Source organism: Catharus ustulatus, chromosome 11 (assembly GCF_009819885.2).
Source record: "Catharus ustulatus isolate bCatUst1 chromosome 11, bCatUst1.pri.v2, whole genome shotgun sequence".
NCBI classification, from domain to species: Eukaryota; Metazoa; Chordata; class Aves; order Passeriformes; family Turdidae; genus Catharus; species Catharus ustulatus.
In genome coordinates, this window is record NC_046231.1 from 13,617,573 (window position 1) to 13,640,987 (window position 23,415).

The 23,415-nt window shown below is 41.6% G+C and overlaps 1 protein-coding gene across 8 annotated transcripts in view; it reads left to right on the forward strand.

Moving 5' to 3' along the window:
• The window catches only part of NUP93 (nucleoporin 93), a 78,517-nt gene extending 56,775 nt beyond the window's left edge, over positions 1–21,742 (forward strand). For 7 of the 8 annotated variants that reach the window (XM_033069821.1, XM_042779631.1, XM_042779630.1 and 4 more), the window contains 16 exons: positions 1,794–1,883; positions 3,220–3,359; positions 5,392–5,524; positions 6,516–6,673; positions 8,163–8,328; positions 9,104–9,197; positions 10,277–10,468; positions 10,696–10,822; positions 10,933–11,005; positions 11,316–11,360; positions 12,788–12,904; positions 13,525–13,643; positions 15,472–15,589; positions 15,964–16,047; positions 16,740–16,868; positions 21,506–21,742. In XM_033069821.1, the coding sequence (XP_032925712.1) occupies positions 1,794–1,883; positions 3,220–3,359; positions 5,392–5,524; positions 6,516–6,673; positions 8,163–8,328; positions 9,104–9,197; positions 10,277–10,468; positions 10,696–10,822; positions 10,933–11,005; positions 11,316–11,360; positions 12,788–12,904; positions 13,525–13,643; positions 15,472–15,589; positions 15,964–16,047; positions 16,740–16,868; positions 21,506–21,616 (1,896 nt within the window). In that variant the 3' untranslated portion in view covers positions 21,617–21,742. Of the gene's footprint in view, positions 1–1,793; positions 1,884–3,219; positions 3,360–5,391; positions 5,525–6,515; positions 6,674–8,162; positions 8,329–9,103; positions 9,198–10,276; positions 10,469–10,695; positions 10,823–10,932; positions 11,006–11,315; positions 11,361–12,787; positions 12,905–13,524; positions 13,655–15,471; positions 15,590–15,963; positions 16,048–16,739; positions 16,869–21,505 lie in introns of those variants that run through there. The other variant, XM_033069825.1, reaches the window with a different exon arrangement.
• Positions 21,743–23,415: the final 1,673 nt, after the last annotated feature.

The window sequence follows — 23,415 nt, forward strand, 5'->3', positions numbered from 1 at the left end:
AAAGCTTTATATTCCCTTTATTTTCATGTGTGGAAGATAATTTTTCTCGTGTATTGTGTAGGAAAAAATATGCTGAAGTGTTAATCCTGATGTTTGTTGAATTATATCCTATTTTAATGATGTTGCTTATGAGAAGCTTTAGTGCATCAGCTATGAATTAATATGCCTGTTAGCATTAGACTCCCTCGGAAAATTTTCAGGGAAAACTGATAAACCTTTACATAACCAATTTGTTACTGTTGTTATTTGAGATTATCTGTTTACCAGCACTGTTGAGAACAAAATGAAAGAAAAGGACTTAATTTTCAAAATGGAATATGTGAAACAGCGTAGACAAAGTGTTGGCCTAATTTGCACACAATTACTGTTATTGTGTGCTTTGGCTCAGTCTGTGCTGAGGCAGCTTGTGCATCTGTTTTCCTACATCTGCATTCAGTTATGGTAACTGGGAAGAAACTAATAGCAAAAGGTTGTGCTGATAAAGTGCATGTTTGATTTAGTGGCTGTTAATAGTTTGTTAATTTAGTTCATATCTACTGTAATATAGCCAGTAAAGGTCTTCTTTAAAGCATAATTGTCTGTGCTTTGAAGCCATCAGCGTTACTCTGTGCTGGTTGTTGGGTATGGGAAGCCCAGTGTCCAGCAGTCCTGGCTCTGGGGTAGCTGTGGAGTCACTGTGGCTGCTGAGCCCTCATCAGGGTCATGGGCTGTGCACAGACTGCTGCAATGTGCCCTGGAAATGTGGTGTTTGTGGCCAGGCTTCTGCTACCAAACACTTGGTGCAGTCGCTGTGTGCTCCCAACAAGGGCTCCAGAGAAGCTGGGCTGGCTGGGCTGTCCTTGTGTCAGCCTGCTGCAGCTCAAGAATAACCCAGTGTCAGCAGTTTGTGTGGGGCTCCTGGGGCTTCAGTGGGGAGTTGGGAGACCTGGAGGTCAGGCAGGAGAGCTAGAGATCCATGCTGCTTCCATTTATCAGCAGCCATGAAACGTGTTTTAATTACACTGAAGTGATTAATTGTTCTTGGTGGATAGTTCAGACTCTCTCACAGGAACATGGTGACATCCACAGACAAGATTTCCCTGATGCTGCATTCTGTTTGCAGTCCTGAGCTCTACATCTTGTCTGCACCCTGGGCATGTTGTAGTCGTGCTGCATGCCAAATGGAGTTAAAGTACAATGGCATTGCCTTTCTAGTATTGAGAATTATTGTTTTTGGATGTAGTGGAAGGTGTTTGGACTGAGAGTAAAATAAACAATAGTAGATGAAGCTCAGTTAAGATCAAGAGTTAAAACAGGGAGGTGTATGTATATGTTTGAGAGCAGGCTCTGAGGGGTCAGATTTCTGTTCATTACCCTGTCCCAGATTTCCCTGAATACTGCCATAAACCAGCAAAATCCTGCTTCTTTCACATCAGCAGGTAGGAGGCTGCCATGCAGGGGAATATCACAGCCATCCATTAGTCAGGTCTCTTCCGGACTTTGTCCTCCAACAATTAGCTGCAATTAGTCTAGCAGGGCATTCAGTGCAGTGCTCTGCCGTGCAGAACCCCTGAACAGCTGGGCTGCTGCCAGCCTTCAGGCAGGCCTGGGGCTCTGAGGTGGTGTGCAGGCTTGGGTGATGCTGATGCCCAGTCCTCTGCCATTGAGTTGGAAGTGGCTGATGTGGGAGAGAAGCAGAAGGACTTGCTAGGAACACTGGTTTTGAAGCCTGATTTAGATTTTGCTGCTGTGGCTGGGAATGGAATGGAGCATAATATATATTGTTAAACATGCTTACTTTAATTATGTTTTAGATTTATATTTATAATGAGAAGATAGTGAATGGACATCTGCAGCCTAACCTGGTGGACCTTTGTGCTGCTACTGCAGGCCTGGATGATAAGGTACTGTCAATAAGTTAACATAAGGAAATGTATTTAAGCTGTTTTCAGGCTGTGATTAACAGCCTGCTGACATAGGGGGGAAATATACTGATGTTGCCAAAAAAAATTGCATGGCTCCACAGAAAACACAGAGGCAATATCAGAATTTTCTCCAGTACAGCAGGGCCCACCTGCGATGAAGTTGGTCATGGTGAAAATTTCTTAACAGAGCAAGGAAGAAATGAACCTGGTATCCCATCATAAGTGATAAGCTGTTGAGGGGAAAATTACTTTTCATTTTAAATAGATTCTGTTGTGTTTGGTTTACAAAATGTGGTCTCTTAATGTCCTTTGAAGGTATTTAGTTGGGGGTAAAGGGTCTTCAGTCAGACTCTGCTAGAGCTGAAATAGGCTCTCATAACAAAGCACAAAACCCCTAGGATTGACTTTAAATCAATGATCTGCCTACTTCCCTTTTTTTCTGCTCCTTTAATTGTTTTGTCTTGATCTACCCCAAAAAAGAAAATAAATGCACAAACTTTGGAGAAATGCCTGGAGGAGAATACTGCAGCAGGGTCAAACTATGAAAAAAAACTGTGCAAATGGGGAGAGCAAAAAGCTGCTCAGAAGCTGAGAGGCAAACCCTTCAACTGGATCTGAATTAGAGATGTGCATCTTCATTCTGAGCAGCTCTGTTTGTTTTGCAAGGGACAGCACGGGGAGTTTCAGTGTTCTTGCTGCTTTGAAGCACCAAGATCAAAGAGCTGCCCTCGCCCAAGTGAGCAGTGCTGTTAGTTCTCAGTATTTTGCCATTTCAGCAGGGACACCCTAGTCCTGTAAACACTGATACGCTCTTGTCCTAGTGAATAAGCAGATCTGGATGGTTTTCAACCTTTATTTTTAGCTGAGCCTTTGACCAAGTGATCAGTGTCCTCTTGATGCTTCTTATCACAGCTGATCACAGTTTTCCAGCAGCAGCCAGAGCCATTGCTTACATGGAAAGCTGATGATGTTGTGGTATATATTGAGTGGGAAGTGTGAACTAGAAATGAGCAAGAACCTGAGTACCAAGTACCCAGCCTAGTTTTGGAAATAGCTGTCAATTTTTGGGAACAATTGCAGGTACAACACTTATAGCCATCTTCTTGCACAAGAATTGCACAAAAAAGCCTATGAAATTTGAATTCTGTGGGACAGAAGCAGCTTCCTTTCATGACTGTGTCCAGTATTTCCATTACAAATCTAAACTGACATGAATTGCTCTTGTGTTTTTAAGCATCAAAACACCATGTAGCTCAAAACAGTGTTGCTTGTTTATCTCTGTATTAATGGCTAAAGCACGGAATGACTTTTACAGAACATCTCAGAGATGTGGGCCATGGTGAAACAAATGACCGATGTCACCCTGGTTCCTGCCAGCGATGCCCTGAAAGTCCGGACCAACATGGAGGTGCGCATGGAGTTCGTGAAGCACGCTCTGCACTACCTGGAGGAAAGGTGAGATGGGTGCTCTGAGTACAGACTGATAAATTCTCTAATAGCAATTAAAGAGCCAGCTACCTCGTACTGCTCACAGACATGTCTCTTGCCTGTCGTCTTTATTGTGCAGGGCTTGGAGCAGCCACTCAAATAAAAAACTGTTCTAGTTTAACTGTTCTAGTTTAAAAGGCCTTGAATCCGTGGGGAGGTTGTTTAGAAGATGCAAAGACTTTTATTCTTTCTTCTATGTTGCTTATAAATATTCTACATATGTATGGTGATATGTGAAGGTTTTTCACTTGAGGAAAGTGAACCAATTTCTCTCCTGCAAAAGAATGTCCTCTTTTCTATGTGCTCCCTTTCTGATTGCTAGTTGAGGACAGCATGGGGGCAAACCTGGTGCAGTGAATCAAGTTCTGATTGTGCCATTTCTACACTGAAAAGTTTTTGGAAAATGTGGAGAAGCTGAAGTTGAGAAATGTAGCAGTGATTTTCAGACTGTAAAAAGTGATTTGCTGTGTGTATTAGCAAGTACCTGTGGGGGCCTAAGCTCCTTGACCAGTAGAGTTCTCAGAGAACTGCAGGCTGTGAAGCTGCCCTAAACCTAATGCCCCGTCACTGCACATGTGGATATTGCAGTGTCTTTTTTAGTCGCTGCAATGTGGTGCCAGCAGGCTCTTCCAGCCCATGCAAGCAGTAAGTGCAGAGTAGCATGTGGGCATTTGTTAGGGATGACACAGATTGCATCAGAGCACAGAAAGCACTGTGGTCTGATACAGCACTGTAGGAGGAGATGCTTCCACTTCCTGGCACAGCCTCTTCTTGGCCCTGACAGTTGGTTGTCACACCCCATCAGCACTCAGTGTCACCTGGGGGTGGTGGTGGCTGCTGCCTGTGCACAGAGGAGCTGACACACAGGAAGGATCTTCTGTTCTGTTCCCAGTTCCTCAGTCTCAGCAGAGTGCAATGAGCCAGTGACTCTTAGCCTGATCTGCCACATATCCAACTTGCTGCATTTTCACAGTGCCATTAACTGCTAACTGAAATCAGGAGTTAGTTATATGTAGTACTTCCCCAATGCTCCCAGCTGTGGAGATCAGGCTTCTCAGGCTTGGGTTTTGTTTTGTTTTTAAATTAAAACCTTGCCCAAACCCCATGCCTTACTTCATAGCTTTTTTTCCCTGGTGAGAATTGACTAATACTAGAGTCTTTCCATGCCTCACCAGCCTCTCACTCATATATGGAAGATATGTAATGCCACTCACAGCTGTTCATACATTAGTGCCTTTGGAACTGTGATCTTAAGCCCTGAGGAGCATGCGCTTGCCTCAGCCATAATTCTAGTTATCACCATACTCTGATACCTGCTTATACAGTCTTTCACATTTCTGATGGTGCACAAGTCTGACGTGCTGCAGAGAAAGAAAAAGCACCTAATCTCATTTATGGATGCTGCTTACTTAGGTTTACCTTCAGTGTAAAAATTTTTGAGACTCCTGCTTCTAAACATGAGTATTTGTTAAATTGATCTGCCTTGATTAAACGCTTTGGTGGGTTATTTTAAAATGTTTTCTTAAAGCTGCCTTTACCAGGTATATTTCTCTAAATTCTCTTTTTCTCTGGGGTTTTCTTCTGATAGGTCCGTAGCCCTAAGACTGGTATTTTTCCATAGGGCAGGGAGGAGAGATAAACACATCTGTGGTATTTAACTATTCTTTCATTATAGGATTGAGAGTTAGAGTGAAAAGGCTTTCTTGTCAGTTATATATTTGAGCTTAACTTTGTGCAACAAGAATCTAATAAGAGGAACTTCATAATTGAGGATTGAACCTGGAGCAGTCCACCACAGACTCCAAACATGGTGTCTTCTGAGACTGCTAAATGGGAGGTTCTTCCTAAACTGACTGAAATTTGTGCCTCATCTTGTTGTAATGATGTTTGAACATAGAGTTAATTTGCTTTAAATTGTTAATTCTGTCAGATCTGAAAGGCAGTGGATGTTTTTGTGGCTGGGTCTGTTCATGTTTGTTTTGCTTGTGTTGTTTTTCAGTTACAAAAATTACACTTTTGTGACAGTCTTTGGAAACTTGCACCAGGCTCAGCTGGGTGGAGTCCCAGGCACCTACCAGCTGGTCCGCAGCTTCTTGAACATCAAACTCCCAGCATCTGTCCCTGGTCTGCAGGTATGGCCAGCTCTGTCAGCCACCAAGGAAAACTAACACAAATCTGTTCACCTGGTTCAGAGGGGGGACCAGTGCAGCCTCTGGTGGCTTTTCTGTTGTTTAAGCTGCTTTTAGGGCAGTAGGCTTCTTACTCCTTCTCTAGAATTTTTCACTAGGAACATGGGAGATTGCAGACAAAATCACTCTTGAGTTCAGACCTAACCCAAAGCATGGTGAGTGCTTAATAGCTTGAGTTCTAAATTCTAGAAATTACGGTGTCTTCTGGTCGTCATCTTAGAAATCCTCAAGCAAGAACTAAAATAATTATGATGGTTCAAAAAAGCAGTAATTTAATCTCCCTATTTTGCTTTTGCTCTTTTTTTACATATATTTTAAGATGAGGGAACCATGACCAAATCACCAAATGTATAATGAATTCATCTGAATTGTAGTCTGAGCCTTTTATTTAGGAATCAGGACAAAACCCTTCTTACATGCATGTAGTAGAAAGTGCATAGCTGTGCATCTACAAAATTATCAGAAAGGCATTCTGGGCTGAACAATTGAATTTAAAAGTTAAATGAAGAATTAATAAATTATAACACTGGATAGCACACAGCTAAGTCTAGCTGTCTCTTCCTTACTTGCTGAGATCAGTGATCTGTTTGATATCTTTCTGTTTCAGAAAAATGTTTTTAATACCATGGTGGCCTAATCCAAATCCATCTCCTGGGTGGGCAGGATATCATATGCTAATTCTGGGATTCTCAGAACCTCCCTCAGTATTGATATCTGGGCAACCAGAAGAGAATCACACCTTTCACTGCTGAGATGTGTAGAGCTTTGCCAGGACTTAACCCTCACAGCCTCTGGCTTCTGTAACAAACAATTTTTTTACCAATATGAGTGTGGGTTTAAGGGCAGAAATAATGAATGAGGCAAAGGTTAAAGAAAAATCATTGAAGTATGTTGCTTTTAAGAAAAAAATAAATATGTCTTACTTTGTTTCCAGGATGGTGAGGTGGAGGGCCATCCTGTGTGGGCGCTGATTTACTACTGCATGCGCTGCGGAGATCTGACTGCAGCCATGCACGTGGTGAAACGGGCACAGCACCAGCTGGGAGAGTTCAAAACCTGGTTCCAGGAGTACATGCACAGTAAAGACAGAAGGTAATGGCAGAAGAGAACTAGGAAGGATCTTTGTGAGGGGTGGGAATTGCTGTGGAGTAGTGAAATTACCAGTAGCTTGGTAGAAATACAAAAAGCTGAGGTCTCTTCTGGTAGTGATAGCTGCCTGATGTTTATATTACCTACCTAAATTACATGTGGAAGTTTGCATATTTTAATTTGTGGCTTTGAAGTTGAGAAATCTCAACAGAGAAGGAGTTGTTTGAAAATATTCAAAAATTTACATTTCAAAAATAATACAATGTGGTGTAGCTTTACTTTTTTACAGGAGGATAAGCCCGGTGTTACAATGGGATATGGCATACAGTAGATCAGATTTAATCTGCTGTCTTGAGTCCTGTATCTTTTTATTTCCCCTGGTGCTTATTTTAGCTGAATTTCCTTTGGGAAACACTTTTTACTACATAAAAAGTTTTCATAAGAATGCTACACAGGAAAAGCAAGTAGTGTTTGCTAGAGGCCTTTAAAAGCCTCATTCTCATGTCTTTCTTGTATTTATTGTCCTCTTAGTTTTTGCTGTCCAGTGCTGGACAGAGGCCTTTGGCCAAACTGCTGCTGATGTGGTTGAGTTAGTGGATGCCTAAGGTGTACTCTGAACTCCACAGTGGTTTCCTTTTCTGTATTTCCACTTGCAGTGAATTTAAAAAGAAACAACCAAAAAACCAACAAACAAACCAATAAAAAATAATTAACGAAGCTAACAAAATAAACTGAAAGGATAAAAATCCAAGTGCCATTTATCAAGTATGGTATGCCATGGTATTCTATAAATCAGCCTGTTTTGTAGAGAGTATCTAGAAGTGCTTATTATATCAAGGCTGTTGCGGAAAGCTAATTGAAAGTACTGTCACTGTTTCCATCACACTTTGATGAGATACAACATAATAGATTTATTTTGTTTTTATTACAGCTATGAAAAGTGCTCTGCCTATGGATTGACAAACAGTGCCTTAGTCTAAGAGAACACTTTATTGATTAAATTCTGTAAAATTCTCAAGTAGAGGTTGCAAAAAAGAGAATAACAAAGAACATTATGACAGTGTTTAATAATAATGAAAGTGTCTCTTCTGAAAGACCTAATGGTACAATGACCTATTCACTTGTTAGTTACTAACACAAAGACTTACAAAATGTTGTAAACACCCTTTCTGAAATTGTACAATAGCAGAGTCAGGCAAAAATAGCCCATCTGCCACTGTATTAATGTACCCCTAAAGAGACTCATATGTGGTTTCTTTCCCTGCAGTGAGCATTTGAAGATCATCCTTCATAACTTTATGTGTTTAAATTCATGTGTGCAAAATTTTTACCTACAGATATGAACAGGAAGTGCAAGAAATATTGACCAGTGCTTACTGTCATTATGCCTTTGCTGGGGATATGCACCTACTTACATTGATTTGTATCCAGGTTTCCTTATACTGGGAAAATGGCTTTCATTTTTTTTCCTTCAATCTTTTCTTTTCCTTAGGCTGTCTCCTGCCACAGAAAATAAACTGCGTCTTCATTACAGACGGGCTCTGAGGAATAACACTGACCCCTACAAAAGGGCTGTTTATTGTATTATTGGCCGTTGTGACATTACAGACAACCAGAGTGAAGTTGCTGATAAAACAGAAGATTATCTTTGGCTAAAAGTAAGTCTGTTGTTGGGGTTGTGATGTTTGGTTTTTATTTTTTTAAGAACAGATCTAAATGGTACCACATCTCTCCACTGCTCTGCTACCCTTCCTACTTCTAGATCTGGTGTTTTGCATGAATGTAGTGCATGTGACCTGACCTTGAAGATAATACAGAGCTGAGAACCTGAATCCCAGGGCTGTTCTACTACCCTTTGTGCTATTAGTGTTAGTTTGGGTAAAGTTGTCTTTGGAGGGGTCATGTTCTTCATTTGACACTGATCTTTGTCAGCTGTTTTTACAAGTAGTATTAGCTTGCTACAGTGATGATTCTTTAAATTCTCCTTCCTGGGTGGATGTCTGAAATGTCAGTGTGAATTGACCAAAGACAATGCTGTCCGTGTCTCAAGTCCTTACACTTTTGCTGAGAGCATGAGAGATACTGGTTCTGTTTCTCCCCTTTATCACAAAAAGGGTGGTAGAATGATATATTTGTTAATATTATGTTTGTGGCAAAAAGTGCTGCTTGAGAGCATTCAGAGTCCCAGCATCAGAGTTTGCTGGCATGGACAGAGACAGAGCCCTGGGGTAATGTCTGCATGGATTTCAGCTGTTGCTGCCTTAGAGATCTTTGCTTCCCAGCAGTGGATGGAGCTGATGTCGTGACTAGATGCAGTTTCTTGTCACGTGGTAAAATCCTAGGAGGGGCTCAGATGGAATGAATATCTTCTAAGTGCATTGCTTGTGCAGGGGGAAATAATCTGTGCTTCTCTTTCCTGGGTGTGTTTTTCAGCTGAACCAGGTGTGTTTTGATGATGGTGGCACGAGCGCCCCGCAGGACCGGCTGACGTTATCGCAGTTCCAGAAGCAGCTGCTGGAAGACTATGGTGAGAAACTACAGAGTGAGGTCTTACTTGGGGCTCTGCTTTTCTGCTGAGGACACTTTCCAAAGTTATTACACAAATCCCAGACTCCACAAAAATCCTGCAGCTCTCCACTAGTGACAGGCATCTTCAGGGTGTCCATGGACAGCCTGCTTCCCTGGAGTCACAGCAGACGTCAGTAAGACATGATGAATGAGTCCCATGTTTTCCCAGCAATCCAGACAGTTAATACTCATCTGTGAGCAACACTGCTGCTGTCCTTTATCCATTAATTGTGGGTTGCTTTCTCTCACCATAAATATGCAAAAGTTCTTTAACAGAACTTCCAGCTTTGGGAATGCAGATCAGAAAAGCAGTCACTACCTAATTAATGTAGGCATGTATTTCCAAGCTTTTCCTCTGTGTGCGTCTGGTGTTCATATTTTCCTTAAATTAGTATTTCAGGCAAGTTTCTGGGCAGACAAATTACAGTTCCTTCCACTTCAGAAGGTTTTAAGAATATCTGCAGAATACATTTTCCTGTAATTGTCTTCCAATCAATCAAAATTAAGTCACTTGGAACTGTCCAAAACATACCAAATTTGATTCTTCACAGCCTTCTGGTTTGTAGTATTATTCACACTCAGATAAAAATGTGTGGAAAAGAAATATAAAAAGCTGTTGTTGGTGTCACTGAGTAGGAAAATCCAGGTTTTAAACATTTTTTGTACCACTTGGCTTAAGTATAAATGAAGATAAAAAGTTGTGATCTTCAGAGAATCTATCACAGTTGATCAGAGTATGATGGTTTGTTATCTGAAAAGAACAAAGGAACTTTTCTAAGGAACTGTTTATTGTTTCACTTTTTGAATATATCTTTGTGCTGTGGTCCTTCATGATAAATCTGCAGTGGCACAGTTGTAGGTGAGCCCCTGATGTGTGGTTAGGAATTCAGTTTTGTGTACTGTGTTTATTTTGGCTGGCATCTAAAACAGTAACGATGCCCTCTGACAGGAAGCATCCACTGTCAGTGATCTCTGATTGCAAAATCATGAAAATGATGTCAAAATGCTATATGTGTTGTGATTTTTTTTTTTTTTCAGGTGAATCACATTTTGCAGTGAACCAACCACCTTTCCTCTACTTCCAAGTGTTGTTCTTGACTGCACAGTTTGAAGCTGCAATTGCTTTTCTTTTCCGGACAGAGCGCTTGCGCTGTCACGCTGTTCACGTTGCTTTGGTCCTGTTTGAGTTAAAATTGCTCCTGAAGGCATCTGGGCAGAGTGCACAGCTTTGTAAGTCCTATTTACTTTACAATAAAGGAATATTTTCTTAGCCCTCAGAGTACCCTCTAGAAACTGCAGACCTATGTGATTGGTCTAAGATTTATCTGAACAATCTCATAAAAGTTAATTGTTTTAGTTGCTTTAGAGCTCTGGATCATGGTTCTGACTAATTTGAGATGAAGATCAGCTTTTTCCTGGTATTAGATTCCCTGACAGTGCTGTTTCTGACATTGCAGTAAGCCATGAAGCTGGTGACCCTCCTGGTGTCAGACGTTTAAATTTTGTGCGGCTTTTGATGCTTTACACCCGTAAGTTTGAATCAACAGATCCAAGGGAAGCTCTGCAGTACTTTTATTTTCTCAGGTAGGAGCTGATACGTCTTTAGATATTCTCCGAGTTGTTACTGCTTTGTTATTTTTATCTGGGAAGCTCTCAGAAGCAGGAGTACCTTCCTCCCTCTCCTTGTTTTGCAGGAACGAGAAGGACAGCCAAGGAGAGAACATGTTCTTGCGTTGCGTTAGTGAAATAGTAATTGAAAGCAGAGAGGTGCGTTTGCCTTCCTCAGTTCAACTGAAATTCATTTCTTCATTAAAATCCTTATTGGTCAGAACAGTCTTAGAGTTGCTTACTCTTTCTGCATAATGCAGACCCAGATGACAGAAAGTCTTGCAATGGCCTTATGTTTAAGACACTTAATTATGCCTGTTATTTAGTTACAAATACTTTCTACATTGGTCATTGTTTTTCATTCCATGACTGTATTTTTGTACTTAATAAATAAGTTGTGAAATATGTGCAATTAATATTTCTATTTTTGTTTCCTTTTTTTCCTTACTTTACATCTATGTGGATATAGTTTGATATGATTCTTGGAAAGCTAGAAAAGGATGGTAGTAGAAAGGTGAGTTCATAATTTATATTTTACATTAAAAGTACAACCTATGTATGATTTCCAAAATAGTCATGAGGCTATTTTGCTTCTTGTTTTTCACTAGCTGATGCATTACTGTGTTTGAATACAAGTTCTCTCAGTATGAGATCCTTTTACAGAATAATCTGTGACCTGCCCTAACAAAAGGCAGGTCAGGAACTGCAGGGCAAACTATGTTCCTCTAGACAGCTGGTGTAACTGAAGAAGCAAATGGCATCAGGTAACTTTAGTCAGGTTAGAATTTTGTCTTCCCAGCAGGAAACGGAGTTTAGTTTAAGTGTGTGTGTGCATGTTCTGTTAAGAGGTGTGCGTGTAAAAATGATTTATGGCATCCTCATTCACCTCACAGAAGAAAGGTATTGCAGTTCTTGAAAAATCCTTGCAATTGAAAAGAGACTTTTGGGCTAACAGACCACAAGTATAGCCACAGCTGCTCTGACCTTCATATAGGTGAGAATAAGTATTAGATCAAAGTTCAGCCATTTTTAGATGTGACAGATCTTACTTCCAATGTAAAAGCAGTTTCCTAATAGTAAAATGTAAGATTACGCAGTCAGAAGGAAACAGGAGAGTGCATGCAAATGATGAAAATTTTAGATCATCAATGAAATTTTTCTGTTTGCTGTGACAACTTGGGAAGATTTCTGTGTAAAGCAGACTGCAGAATCATTTGCATCTTAATTTTAAGATCAGGGCTCAAAACTGCTATCCAAAGTAGGGGGGAAAGTTATTTCTGGCAGGAATTTCTTTTAGATTACTTTATTCTGTCATTTCAAAAGCAGTGAGACTGCATACAAGAGAACAAGGTAACTTGATAATCTTTTACAAATATTTTGTTGTTTTGCACTTTCTTCGAAGTGAAACCAAAAATTTTAAGTTTAAAATAAATTATTCTAGATGAGATAATCTTATTTTTTGCATCCTCAACTACAGTAATTTCCAGGTATTCTTGACTCTTTCATCTTTTATTCTACATATTTATTATTTGTTTTAAAATTCTTGCTGCCCTTTTATTTATCTGTGTGAGATTTCAATTGCAACCTGCCAATGTAAACAAACTGCATCCCTGAAGCCCCTGGAATGCTGTATGCTGAAGTGTTTTGTGTTTTTTTCTCTGTGTCATCAGCAATTAACAGCTCAAACTCTGAGTTATTTTATCTGGGTCATTTTGAATGGATTAGAAACCTAGGATGGCTCAGTGCTGACTCCATTTAGGAGAGAGTACCTCTTGCAAGAGCTCATTCTATTTTTAATGTCTCACTTTTGTACATTCCCATGGAAATGTACAGGCCATTCCAATAGTAAGCCAACATGTAAAATATTCATTGCCTTGACAGAATATTCTGGAGTGTTTGAGCCTTCTGATTCCTCTTTTTTCATTTTTGTCTCACCTTTAGCCTGGAGTGATAGACAAGTTTACAAGTGACACAAAATCCATTATTAACAAAGTGGCTTCTGCAGCAGAGAATAAAGGATTGTTTGAAGAAGCTGCAAAACTCTATGACCTTGCAAAGGTTTGTTTTGTGTGCTGCTTGAAGTATGTACTTGGTTCACCTTCTTCCCTGCCAAACATTCTACTGTGATTGGGAGGGTAGATTTCATCTTGGAGGTTGAATTGCCCTTATTCAGCTTATTTCTGCTGCTGCAAGAACAGAGCTATAGGCTGCATGAAGAGATGTTTTAGATAGCAAATCCAGATGGATTGTGCTCCAGGGGTTCTGATTTAGGACATTGTGGCTCCTTATCAATGTGCTCTTTTGAAGAGAGTCCCCTACACATGATTAAATTTTGTCTAGTGCAGTTATTTACCTGGAGTGTACTCTTCCAATTTTCATAGATGTTGAACTGAAATCTAAAATAGTTGGTCTTTATACTGAGTACTCTTGTTTCCCTTTGAAATAGAAGTGGATACAACCATAACCACTGTTATAGAGAAAAACTAGGGGGAGATGCTTTTTCTTGTGACCCAACAGCATTTTGTTGCTTGCAGCTAATATGAACTTGACTCTTTATGGCAGGGAAATGGCTCTGGGCTTGCAGTGGGCACCACTGTGTGAGGCTTTTCTGCTTCAGTGAGATCAAGGCACCACACTTCATCATGCTCCTTCTATTTGTGTGACTTTTATGCCAACAGAACCCTGACAAAGTCTTAGAACTGATGAACAAGCTCCTTAGTCCAATTGTTCCCCAGATCAGCACTCCCCAGTCAAACAAGGAGCGGTTGAAGAACATGGCCCATTCCATTGCTGAGAGGTAAGATTCAGGTAAGGGCAGGACTGGGTATTACAGCTCAGCATGGCCTGGGACTGTCAGTGCTGTGGGTGTTGGTTCCTGGCATTGTTTCTGCGGGCTGGCCTGTGGCATCCACAGCAGTATATTTAGAAAGACAAAGAAGAGGTCAGAATTTACCCTGTCCTGCTCGTGATGGCTTGCATTACTGAAAGCAGAAATCTTCAGGGGCAGGTCAGGTAAATTTGGCAAGAAGTTTTATCTGTAGGTGAATCTCCAGCTGGAGATAGTCTGTTAAGGAGCAATCAATATTGTAAATTGTATGTTTTATATTATTTTTAAACCAAAACATTGTAACAGTCGCTGAGTCATTGCATGCAATTCACTTGTTTGAAGTAGTATTAGAGAGAGCTACAAACCCAGTAATTCTGAGTTGTAACAATAGTTCAGTAGCTGTCTGAAAACTGCTGCTTTAATGAAAGCTAAAAAGGGAGTATTTAAAATTAACTGTGTATGGCTAATGCAAGCAGTGGACCTCATTTCCACAGCCTGTTTTATTAGCCAAGTACTGTGTGGTGTCCAGAAAAGAAAGGAAGTAACTGGAAGGAATGTCCCTGCCATGTCTGTATACTAATTAGGGTATGTGCTTGAGAGACATCAGTACTCAAGATTCACTTGCAGCTAGAAGTTAGGACTAACCTGATTCTGAAAAGCTGTGGTTGTAAAGTATGTCCACAATTTTTTAAAATCTTCACCTTTTGGTGCATGGTGACTACCAGGGACAATTCCTGTTATTTTACTAGAACAAAATGGGGATACCTATGAGAAATGCCTTACTGGTTTTTATCCACCCTTGAGCTGCAGAGAGAATAAAAATAAACCAAGCCCACTTGCTGGCACTTTGAAATTGGGAAGACAAATACAGAAATTTATTGATTTCCATCAGAGGCCTTTGCCTTTCTTCTTTTGACAAGTGGCATTTGCCAGTAACTCCTTCTAGTCAGCCTTTGCTTCGTTTAGGCAGGCTGGGATCAAGTGAAAATTGGTGCCATATTGACTTAGTGAGAGACTGATTTGGTGGCAGACATTAAAGAGAATTAAATCTATGGCTTGTGTTAAAGCTTCAGCAAAGGCTGTAATGGGCTTTTTTGGTTTGCTACATGCTTTGATCTGTCTGAAAGCACTAAATACTACTGTGCAATAATGCCACTTCACAGCTGCAAACCTGGATGATTGCAAAGCCAGAGCAGTTCTGACAAGCACATCTTCTTGCCAGTTAAATGTAAGACAGGGCTGTTCCTTGTGTACTGTCCTGGTGACAGTGTTCCAGGGATGGTTTGTTCATCTGCAGCACCACTCTTGCAGAAACAGCTTCTTTGTGCCCTCGTGCAGTTAGGAGTGGGAGCAGGCAGCCCTTCAGTTCATCCCGCAGCCAGTGGAGCTCCTGAGAGCGTGCAGGAGCTCTTAATCCATCTTTAAGTCTTAGCTTCTTGCCTGAAGCAGGCAGCTGTGCTGGAGGATTGTCTGCTGTAAAACTGTGTTAAACATGCTGGTACAGAGCTTGCCTTGCAGGTCTCTGCTGCCTGGCAATGTTTCCCCATGAATGTGGGAAATGTAAACATTTTAAAGGAAACAAATGCTGGATTTGATGCAAAACTGAAAGAGATTAACAGTGTTTCTAAAAAGCTACAACCTGTGAAAATTCTGCCTCCCGGTTAAGGAAAATGAAAGCTGTGCTTTGTTAAATGCCCTCTGTCCTTGAGTTTGATGTCTCCACTTCCAAGAACTGCAAGCACACACTTATAAACGGTTGCCATTTTTCACAATAAAATTGTAACACAATTTCTTTCAGGTACAAAGCGCAAGGGATAAGTGCAAAGAAATCCATTGACTCCACCTTCTACCTTCTGCTAGACTTAATCACATTTTTTGATGAATATCACGCTGGTCACGTTGACAGGGCCTTTGATGTAAGTTTCAAGAGTTCTGTTTGAAGTGCAGCCTTCCTAATGCCCTTGAAAGCCCAAAATGTCTCAAACAACATCACTTTAAAAATTGTATTTAATGAGTTAGAAGGGACTGCAATGTTACAGGAATTTAATAAGGTGTTTCCTCCCCCTTGCTTGATAAAACAGCATGATCTTCCTGGAGCTATTTTGTAGACATTGAACAAAATATTCCTGTTGCTTAGCAAAGTGAGGAGATAAACCAAAAAATGACAATGAAATTATTTCCCTTGAATGGAAACAGAAGCATTTCATGAACACTTCAAAAACATAATTTATTAGTATATGGTACATAGAATGCTGATGATCTGTCCTGATTTCTGCTTTTCTCTTTGAAGATTATTGAACGCCTGAAGCTTGTACCTCTTAGCCAGGATTGCGTCAAGGAGAGAGTCGCTGCCTTCCGGAATTTCAGCGATGAAGTAAGTCATGTCTTGGGTTTAGCTTCCTAAAGCGTTTTGCTTTGTTAAAAGGATCTTAAAACCTTGTCATCTCATCATTCGTATTCTTTAGTGGAGAAACAGGATGAGATTATTTTGATCTCATGGAAGTAGACTCTTGGCTTGCAACTTCTTAATGCTGCTCTTTTGAGCACTAGAATTCCATACCCAGAAATCCTGTCTCCATTTTGAAGAAGATATCTGCAGATGTGAGCCTCAACTTACTGAAGTTTCACTCAAGAATTCAGATCTTCTTAACTTGCTGGTGACTTAGTTCTTCTGTGTTCTTAACGGTCAATAAGTACCTGTAGGGTGTTTGTTTCCTCCCTCTAAATTACAGGAAGTCGTGGATTTCTGTATTAGCAAATGAAGCATCGTGGAAAGCTATTACTGCTCTTGAACTGTTTTAACTGGAGGGTGACACTTCTTTTTCAGGCAGTTGTTTGTATTTGGATGCTTTGGGTTTTATCTGATCTGCTGCTGTCAAACATGAAGGTGCAGCCATTGGGCATGTCTGTCTCAAAGCTCTGGGTAGTGTTTCTGCTGGATGGTGCAGTTATAGCAGGGGTAGCCATTACACCTATGACTTACAGGAATCTGTGTAGTAAGGCTCATGGTTCTGTCAATCTGCTTTTGCTGCAATGTGTTGTTTTTTTCCCCCCTATTTTGTGTAGATCAAACACAATTTATCCGAGGTCCTGCTTGCAACCATGAATATTTTATTCACCAAGTATAAGAGGATGAAAGGCACAAGCCCAACCACTCCTGCCAGACCCCAGAGGGTAATGGAAGACAGAGATTCGGTAAGAATATAATCCTCACTTTCTGATGAGTTTTCCTATATCCTGTTCTGCTGGTTTCAAGAGATTGAGCTTCAAGCAGCTGTGAATCCCTAATGGTCTTGGTTTTGGCTTGCTCAGTTACTTGGAGTTTTGGTCTACTGAGCTTGTCCAGTTACTTAGTCTCAGGGCTGGTCTGTGATGCCTTCAGCTTTGTGTTGAGAAGGTTGGAACTGGGTGATCTTTAAGGTCGCTTTCAGCCTAAGCCATTCTGAGTCTATCACATTGCTTTAAATTAGATTGAGCTAATGGAGATCATCTATATTCACCTCCTGGCAAGAGAAAACAAGTGTTCACTGTGCTTCTTAGTGGAATCTTAGGTAGTAAAGCAAATGGGAACAGCATAGTGTCTCTAAGATGGTTGGTGTTGCTGCCTTGACAGCTGATGCTTTTTAAGCACCTGATTGCCACTCCTTTCATCTGAGTAAGTGTCCATTTCTGGTGGAAAGGCCTTCCTTGACTCCACCCCTCAGCTTGCTTCTGCAATGATGCAGGCCAGCATTTTCCAGGTGTTCTTGGGTGAAACACCAATAAGCTTGAGCACATCCCCTTGCAGAACACCAGCATTGTTCTGCTGCCCCTGCAGAGAGTGGGCAGCTTGCAGCAGTGCTTGGTATGGCTGCTGTTGAAATGCATGACAACAGTGGGTTTGACTTCACTGCTTGAGCTGGTGCAGAGGCATTGCCCCAAGGCACTGATGGGAGCCTCTACCTCCAGCAAGCTGCAGAATAGGCAGCATTTAAATGACACTGCCAGATTTGTGAGCACTCACCTGCCAGCCTGTGGGGTTGAGCAGAAGGGTTCACAGCTTAATTCAACCAGGTTTGGTCTTGTAACTCTTAATAAATTAAAGCTGCTGCAGGAACTTGAAGCCAAGGCCAAATCATTCATCCTGTCTTAACAGATTAGAAAATAAGTATCAACTCCTTTTAAGAGTGAAAAACCAACTTGGGCCCTAGCCAGCTTTATTCAGGGCTTTAATCAGCTGCAGCAGTGCTTTTGATCTGTAAGTTGTAATATTGGTAGAAGTCTTAGTATCATTTTTTAATTACACAGAAAAATAAAAGGCTCAGGTAATGGTACAGCTCTTGTCTTTGGGGCACAGCCTGTGAGGGCTATGGGATCCTGCCTTACAGGGTTGCTTGTGCTCTAGATCAGCAGCACTGGAGAAGGGTGCACACTGCTTGGGCTTCTCCCACCTTAAACTCTGCATGTGTGAAGAAGTCCCAGGCTAACACAATCTGTTACCTGCTGTGTGTCTTCACAAGGTTGGCACTACGCAAAGAGTGCCTTAGCTCCTTGCTTTCCAAGTGAGCTGTTTGTTTTGATTTTGTGATTTCAGTTTTATGCCTCATGTAGAAGGATTTACCATCTCCATAGGGATGGAGAGCTGTCAGATGTCAGCTCAGGATGAGAATACCATGGGCTGATTGGGGATGGGATTAGCAGCTTTGCTGGCAGAGGTTTGTGTGGAAGGAGGCCACCATGATGTTGTATCACATCCAGCACAGCTTCATAAACTGAATCTGCACTCTCGTGCTATCACAGTTATGGAGATGAACTGATGATGTACCTTGCTATAAACCCTTGAAAGTTTTCTTTATTTCAGGCTTCAAGTTTTGTTAATCAAGCTCCAGGCCTTGTGATGGGATCTCATGGCAGCAGGCTGTCAGTGATGTTGGGAGCACAAGGTTTCTGAGTCACAGATCTCTGGCTGCCATGTGCAGTACAAGCTGTGCTTTGCCATCAGAGGGGACAAGTGTCCACTGCCTCTGCTGTCAGGAAGGGGATAAGAGAACGGCTATGTGTCTGGAGTGTCACAAGGGAGCATAAATCTGCTAATGTAGGATTAGCAAGAGAAAAAACCTGCCACCCTGTAGCTCCCATCTGCCTAAAGATTTGCATGTGCAAAAAAAAAATACCAGGCATGGGCACATGGAAGGTAGGGTAAGAATGGCTTTAGCTAGCATGTGTTGCCCTTTTTTTCTTACCCTGAAGAATTTCTTCCAAGACTTCAGGAGCAGGGAATTTAGATTGTTTCAGTTGGGAGGCACCTCAGGCAATTTTAGTGGTGAGAAGAAATGAGGGCATTACAGATGCGAGAAGAGAAGTGTTTCTTCAGCAAAATCTCATTCACCTGGACAGAGATGGCAGACATGAGTTTCAGCAGGCTGTGCATGACAAGCATTTGTCTCCTGAACTTGCCTGGGAGAAGGGCAGCTTTTCCATATTCTCTGGGGAAGCAAATTTATGGGGAAATCAGGCCCTTTCAGAAGCTTTAACAGTCTTGGCACATTGCCCAGTAGACAATGCAAGTGAAAAATTACCTTTTCTTGAATAGGTCTTTGAAATCCCTGGCTTTTCTTTAGATCCATCAGAACAGGCAGATTCAGATCCCTCTGTTCATCAAAAGAAAAGATAGTTGCTGTTTGTAACACTGAGGCTTATTCTAGGTGTCAGGGAACAGCATTCCCCAGAGAGGAAATCAGAGCCCTCGAATTTGCCCTCTGGTGCCAAGCACTGCTCTGCCAACCACCCTGAGCAGGATCCTGCTGCTGTGGGTGGGCTTTTGGCAGGAACAGCATGGACCTGGCAGGATGGGGAGAGGAGTAGTGCTGCTGGAACCTCCCTGAACCCAGTAATGCTCTCTGCTAAACATCTCCTGTCCCACTTTGGAGGTGGACTAGACTTTACTTGGAAAAGATCAGGTTTGGGGTCAGAGCTGGCATTGCTGCATTGTGTTTCTTTCAGAATGAAATCACCCAAGCTGTGTTTTGAGGGGTTTTTTTTTAATGTATATAATTAATTAGTTTCGGGAATGAGGGAACAAAGTTCTGTCCCACTTGGCCTGATCCATTTTGTCAGATTTCAAGCAGAGCTTGCAGGGAGCCCAGCCTGCAGTGCTGGAAACCATGGTGCAGTGACAGCCCAGACACTGTGAGTGCATGACAGCAATGTCATAGGCTCCTCACCCCAGTCAGGGGTGGTGAACTCTCTAGAGCTGCCCAAGGGCATTATCTTGGCAAAATTAGGTCATGAATGGAATGGAATTATTTCTTTTTTAAATTATCTATGGTCTTGTTTAAAATTGCAAGTAACTGTAATGTTCATTAAGTAATTACAGCCAATAGAACATCTAGACCTCCAGGCCGCTCTTAACCTCTGCAAACCTCTGTTTGTTCTTCCCAAAGTATTGTTCTTATTTTTTAAAAAAAGCCAGCTCTGGTATCATTGCTATTACAAAGGTAAAGAGAACAGTAACTCACACCATTCCTCAGCCCTTCTTAGTCATGGTGCTTTTTTTTTTTTTTTTTTTTTTTTTAATCTACCACCTGTTTTGACCTCCACTGAGAAGCAGCAGCTCAGATGTAATTACAAGGCCTCACTGTGTAACACATTTGGGAGCAGGCTGGGAGACTGTGTCTGGAACAGAATGAGTGATTTGCAGGGCACCTTGTCAAGTTGCCATCCACTGGTGATAACTGACAGCTTGGGAGGGAAACTGTCCTGGGAGATGTTAGCAATCAGGTCAGTCTAGGGAAAACTCTCCCAGATTTTCCATTATCAGCCTCCAAAGCTTCTCTGTGGCTGTTGAATAACAGACTGGTTTAACATCACCCTGAAAAAGGGGTGGAATTGGCCAAAGAGGCATCAGGGGTGGTGTTTATAACAGTTTCCAGCTGTGGAATGGGCTTCAGTCACTTCTCAGTTTGCAAGTTCCTGCTATCAGATTTACCATCCACATGCCAACAGCAACCTAAAACCCTTTGGCTTTCCCTGCAGTCTGTAGGTGAAAGCAGGATTTGAACAGTGGGATCTTCTAGTACAGTAATTTTGAGATGCTTAATACTTACATAGAAACACCTGTTAGCAATCAAAACAGTTTGAAATTTTCTACAAAGATTTGGGTTTTCTGTATTCTCTTGACTCCTACCAGTTACTAGAATGACTTTCCTTTTACTTAAATAACAGTTTTAACAAATGAAACAAAATTATTCCTGAGTTCCTTCAGCTGTTCTGTGGCCTTCTGGTGTGCAAGAAGAGGTTTGGTTGCTTTGGACAAAGGTCAGAGTGGGATTGGTGCCTCTGCTTTCATTGTGTTACTGGCAGGAAGAGCCTTTGAGGAGATTGTTATGTTGCAGGTGATGCTGGAGATCTCCAGGTGTCTGTGGCATCTCTGCTTTGTTTCTAGTGCTTCTGCTTTGTTTCTAGTGCTTCTGCTTTGAGAACATTAATGCTGCATTTCAACAGGATCAGATTTATGTTTTTGCAAGGTTGAGAAGGAATCCTGTTCTCCTGGAAAAGCCCACTTCATGCAGAAATTGCAAGATTGCTGCAGTACAGCAATGACCCACATTGCTGAAAATGTTTTTTCTTAGGTATTTTCAAATAAACGGGATTATTTTTAAAGCAAAAGAGTAACTTGACATGCTTTTAATGGTTGGAAAAGGGAATAATTGGATTTTCTTCAAAATGCAGAGACTCCTTTTCCAGACAGCAGCTCTGAGAAATAAAGATTACATGTGCTTGTTTGAAGAGTATTGTATCATTGTAATTTTTGTAATGCTCAAGTAACTGTACTTTGTTTTTCTGTCTTTTAGCAACTTCAGTCTCAAGCTCGTGCACTGATAATGTTTGCTGGGATGATCCCATACAGAACATCAGGAGACACAAACGCAAGACTGGTGCAAATGGAGATCCTTATGAATTAGCAGAGCAGCTCTGGCTGGGGTTGCAGCAGCCTGTGCCTGTCTTTAGTACGTTCAGAGGGCCCATGGGACCAGTGTCATTTTGTATTCTGTATTTTTGTTGACAGAAATAAATTTCTTTGGTTTTGATATTTGTTTTTTGACATTTTCATTTTCACTGATTCTTGTGTTTTTATGTTTTTATTACTTTTATTTTCAATTGGTTTACATTTAGAAATTTATTCTTAATTAGTTAATAGGCTATGCAGAAAAAGAAGTCATAGCTCTGCAGTAGGGACATGAATATGGAATTTTATATCAGAACAGAAAATGGAGAAGAAAACTGATGTATTGCTTAATGAACTTACAGCTGAGAAACTTTAGGGGGTTTTGAATGCATGTTAAGTGTTGAGAATGTGTGTGGTGCCCCACCCACCCCTGTGACACGCTGCCATCAGTCCATCCCGTTGTCTCGTGTGGCTCATGTGCTGCTGCAGTGCTGGTGAGCTCTGTGTGCTGCACACACCCCTCCAGGTGTTCACAGCCCTGCAGCTCTGCTGAAGCTTTTGCAGGAGCAGCTGGGTTGGAAACAGGTATATTTTGGTAGTAGAGTTTTTTGTGAGCAGCCCATGAGGTTTTAGTTGCATTGCAAGTGAGCTCCTGTCAAGTGAGGAAGCTGAACCAGAGAGGCCCAGGTGTGGCTGTGTTGGGTGTGGGTGGATATTAATGTTGGTTTAGCAGGAAACCTGAGCCCTACAAAATCAAGGGGCTTTAAAAATGGTTTCCTTTAAATGTTTTGAGCTACAATTAAATAAGAATGAAAGCCCAAGGAGCATGTTATAGTAGAAGCTTTTTATTTTTAATATAACTGCCTATCTGGAAAAAAAATGTGAGCAATGTTGGTGGTTACTCTTGCTGCTTCCCTGCTTCTATCTCACCCTCTTGTGTTACTGGGATATGAGAACATGTTGAGTTTGGAATGCAGACCAGGCAGCAAAATGTAGGGACTGATTTCAGCCTTTGTATGTTAATAGCTGTCATGGGAGAGAATTCATCTCCATTTTGCAATGTCTTCATTTATTGGGATGGAGAAATATCTGACTGACATGATGACAATTTTCCTAATTACTTTTTTCACCAGAAATGTTGTAGCATAAATTTGTCCACCTTTTGGACAGGAAACAAAGGGCTTGCCAGCCACCCCAATCCATGTCTCTCAGCGTTAGCAAAGCAGCTGCTGGGTTCTCAGAGGATAGAGCTAGGGATTGTGTACAGCATGGAGTGCTCCTGTAGCATGGCCAGGACTGTCCCAACTGATGGCTGAGAGAGACCTGGACAACACCCTGCAAGTAAAGGGGAGTTGGTGAGTTACCAAGGAGTTACTTGGAGGTGGGAGTGGGGTAGAATTGCTTAGCAAACTTGCCAGCAGGTGAGTGTGGAAAGCTGCATTGGCTATTAACCTTTCTGGCATAATTGTGTGGAAATGCTACTTGGCATATGTCAGGTAAGAACTGATCCCCTTCCCTAGAGAACAGACACCTTCCCTGCTGTTTGTGGGCAGCTGTGGTGAGGCCAGGGCTGCCCCACGTGCAGTCCTGCAGGATGACCCTGCTCCTGTGTTTTCCTTGCTGGTGCTCAGCCTTTGTCCCTGAGTTACCCCCAGAATCAAACCACCTCCCATACAGAGTCTCTGGCAATCTGCACCTGTCCTCAGGCAACCACTGACCTGAGCAAGAGAGGGACAATGTTTGCTGCAGTCTGGGCAGGGTGAGGGCCACCTTCCCCACTGTACTTCCCTCTCCCTGATCTGCCATTCATCTCCC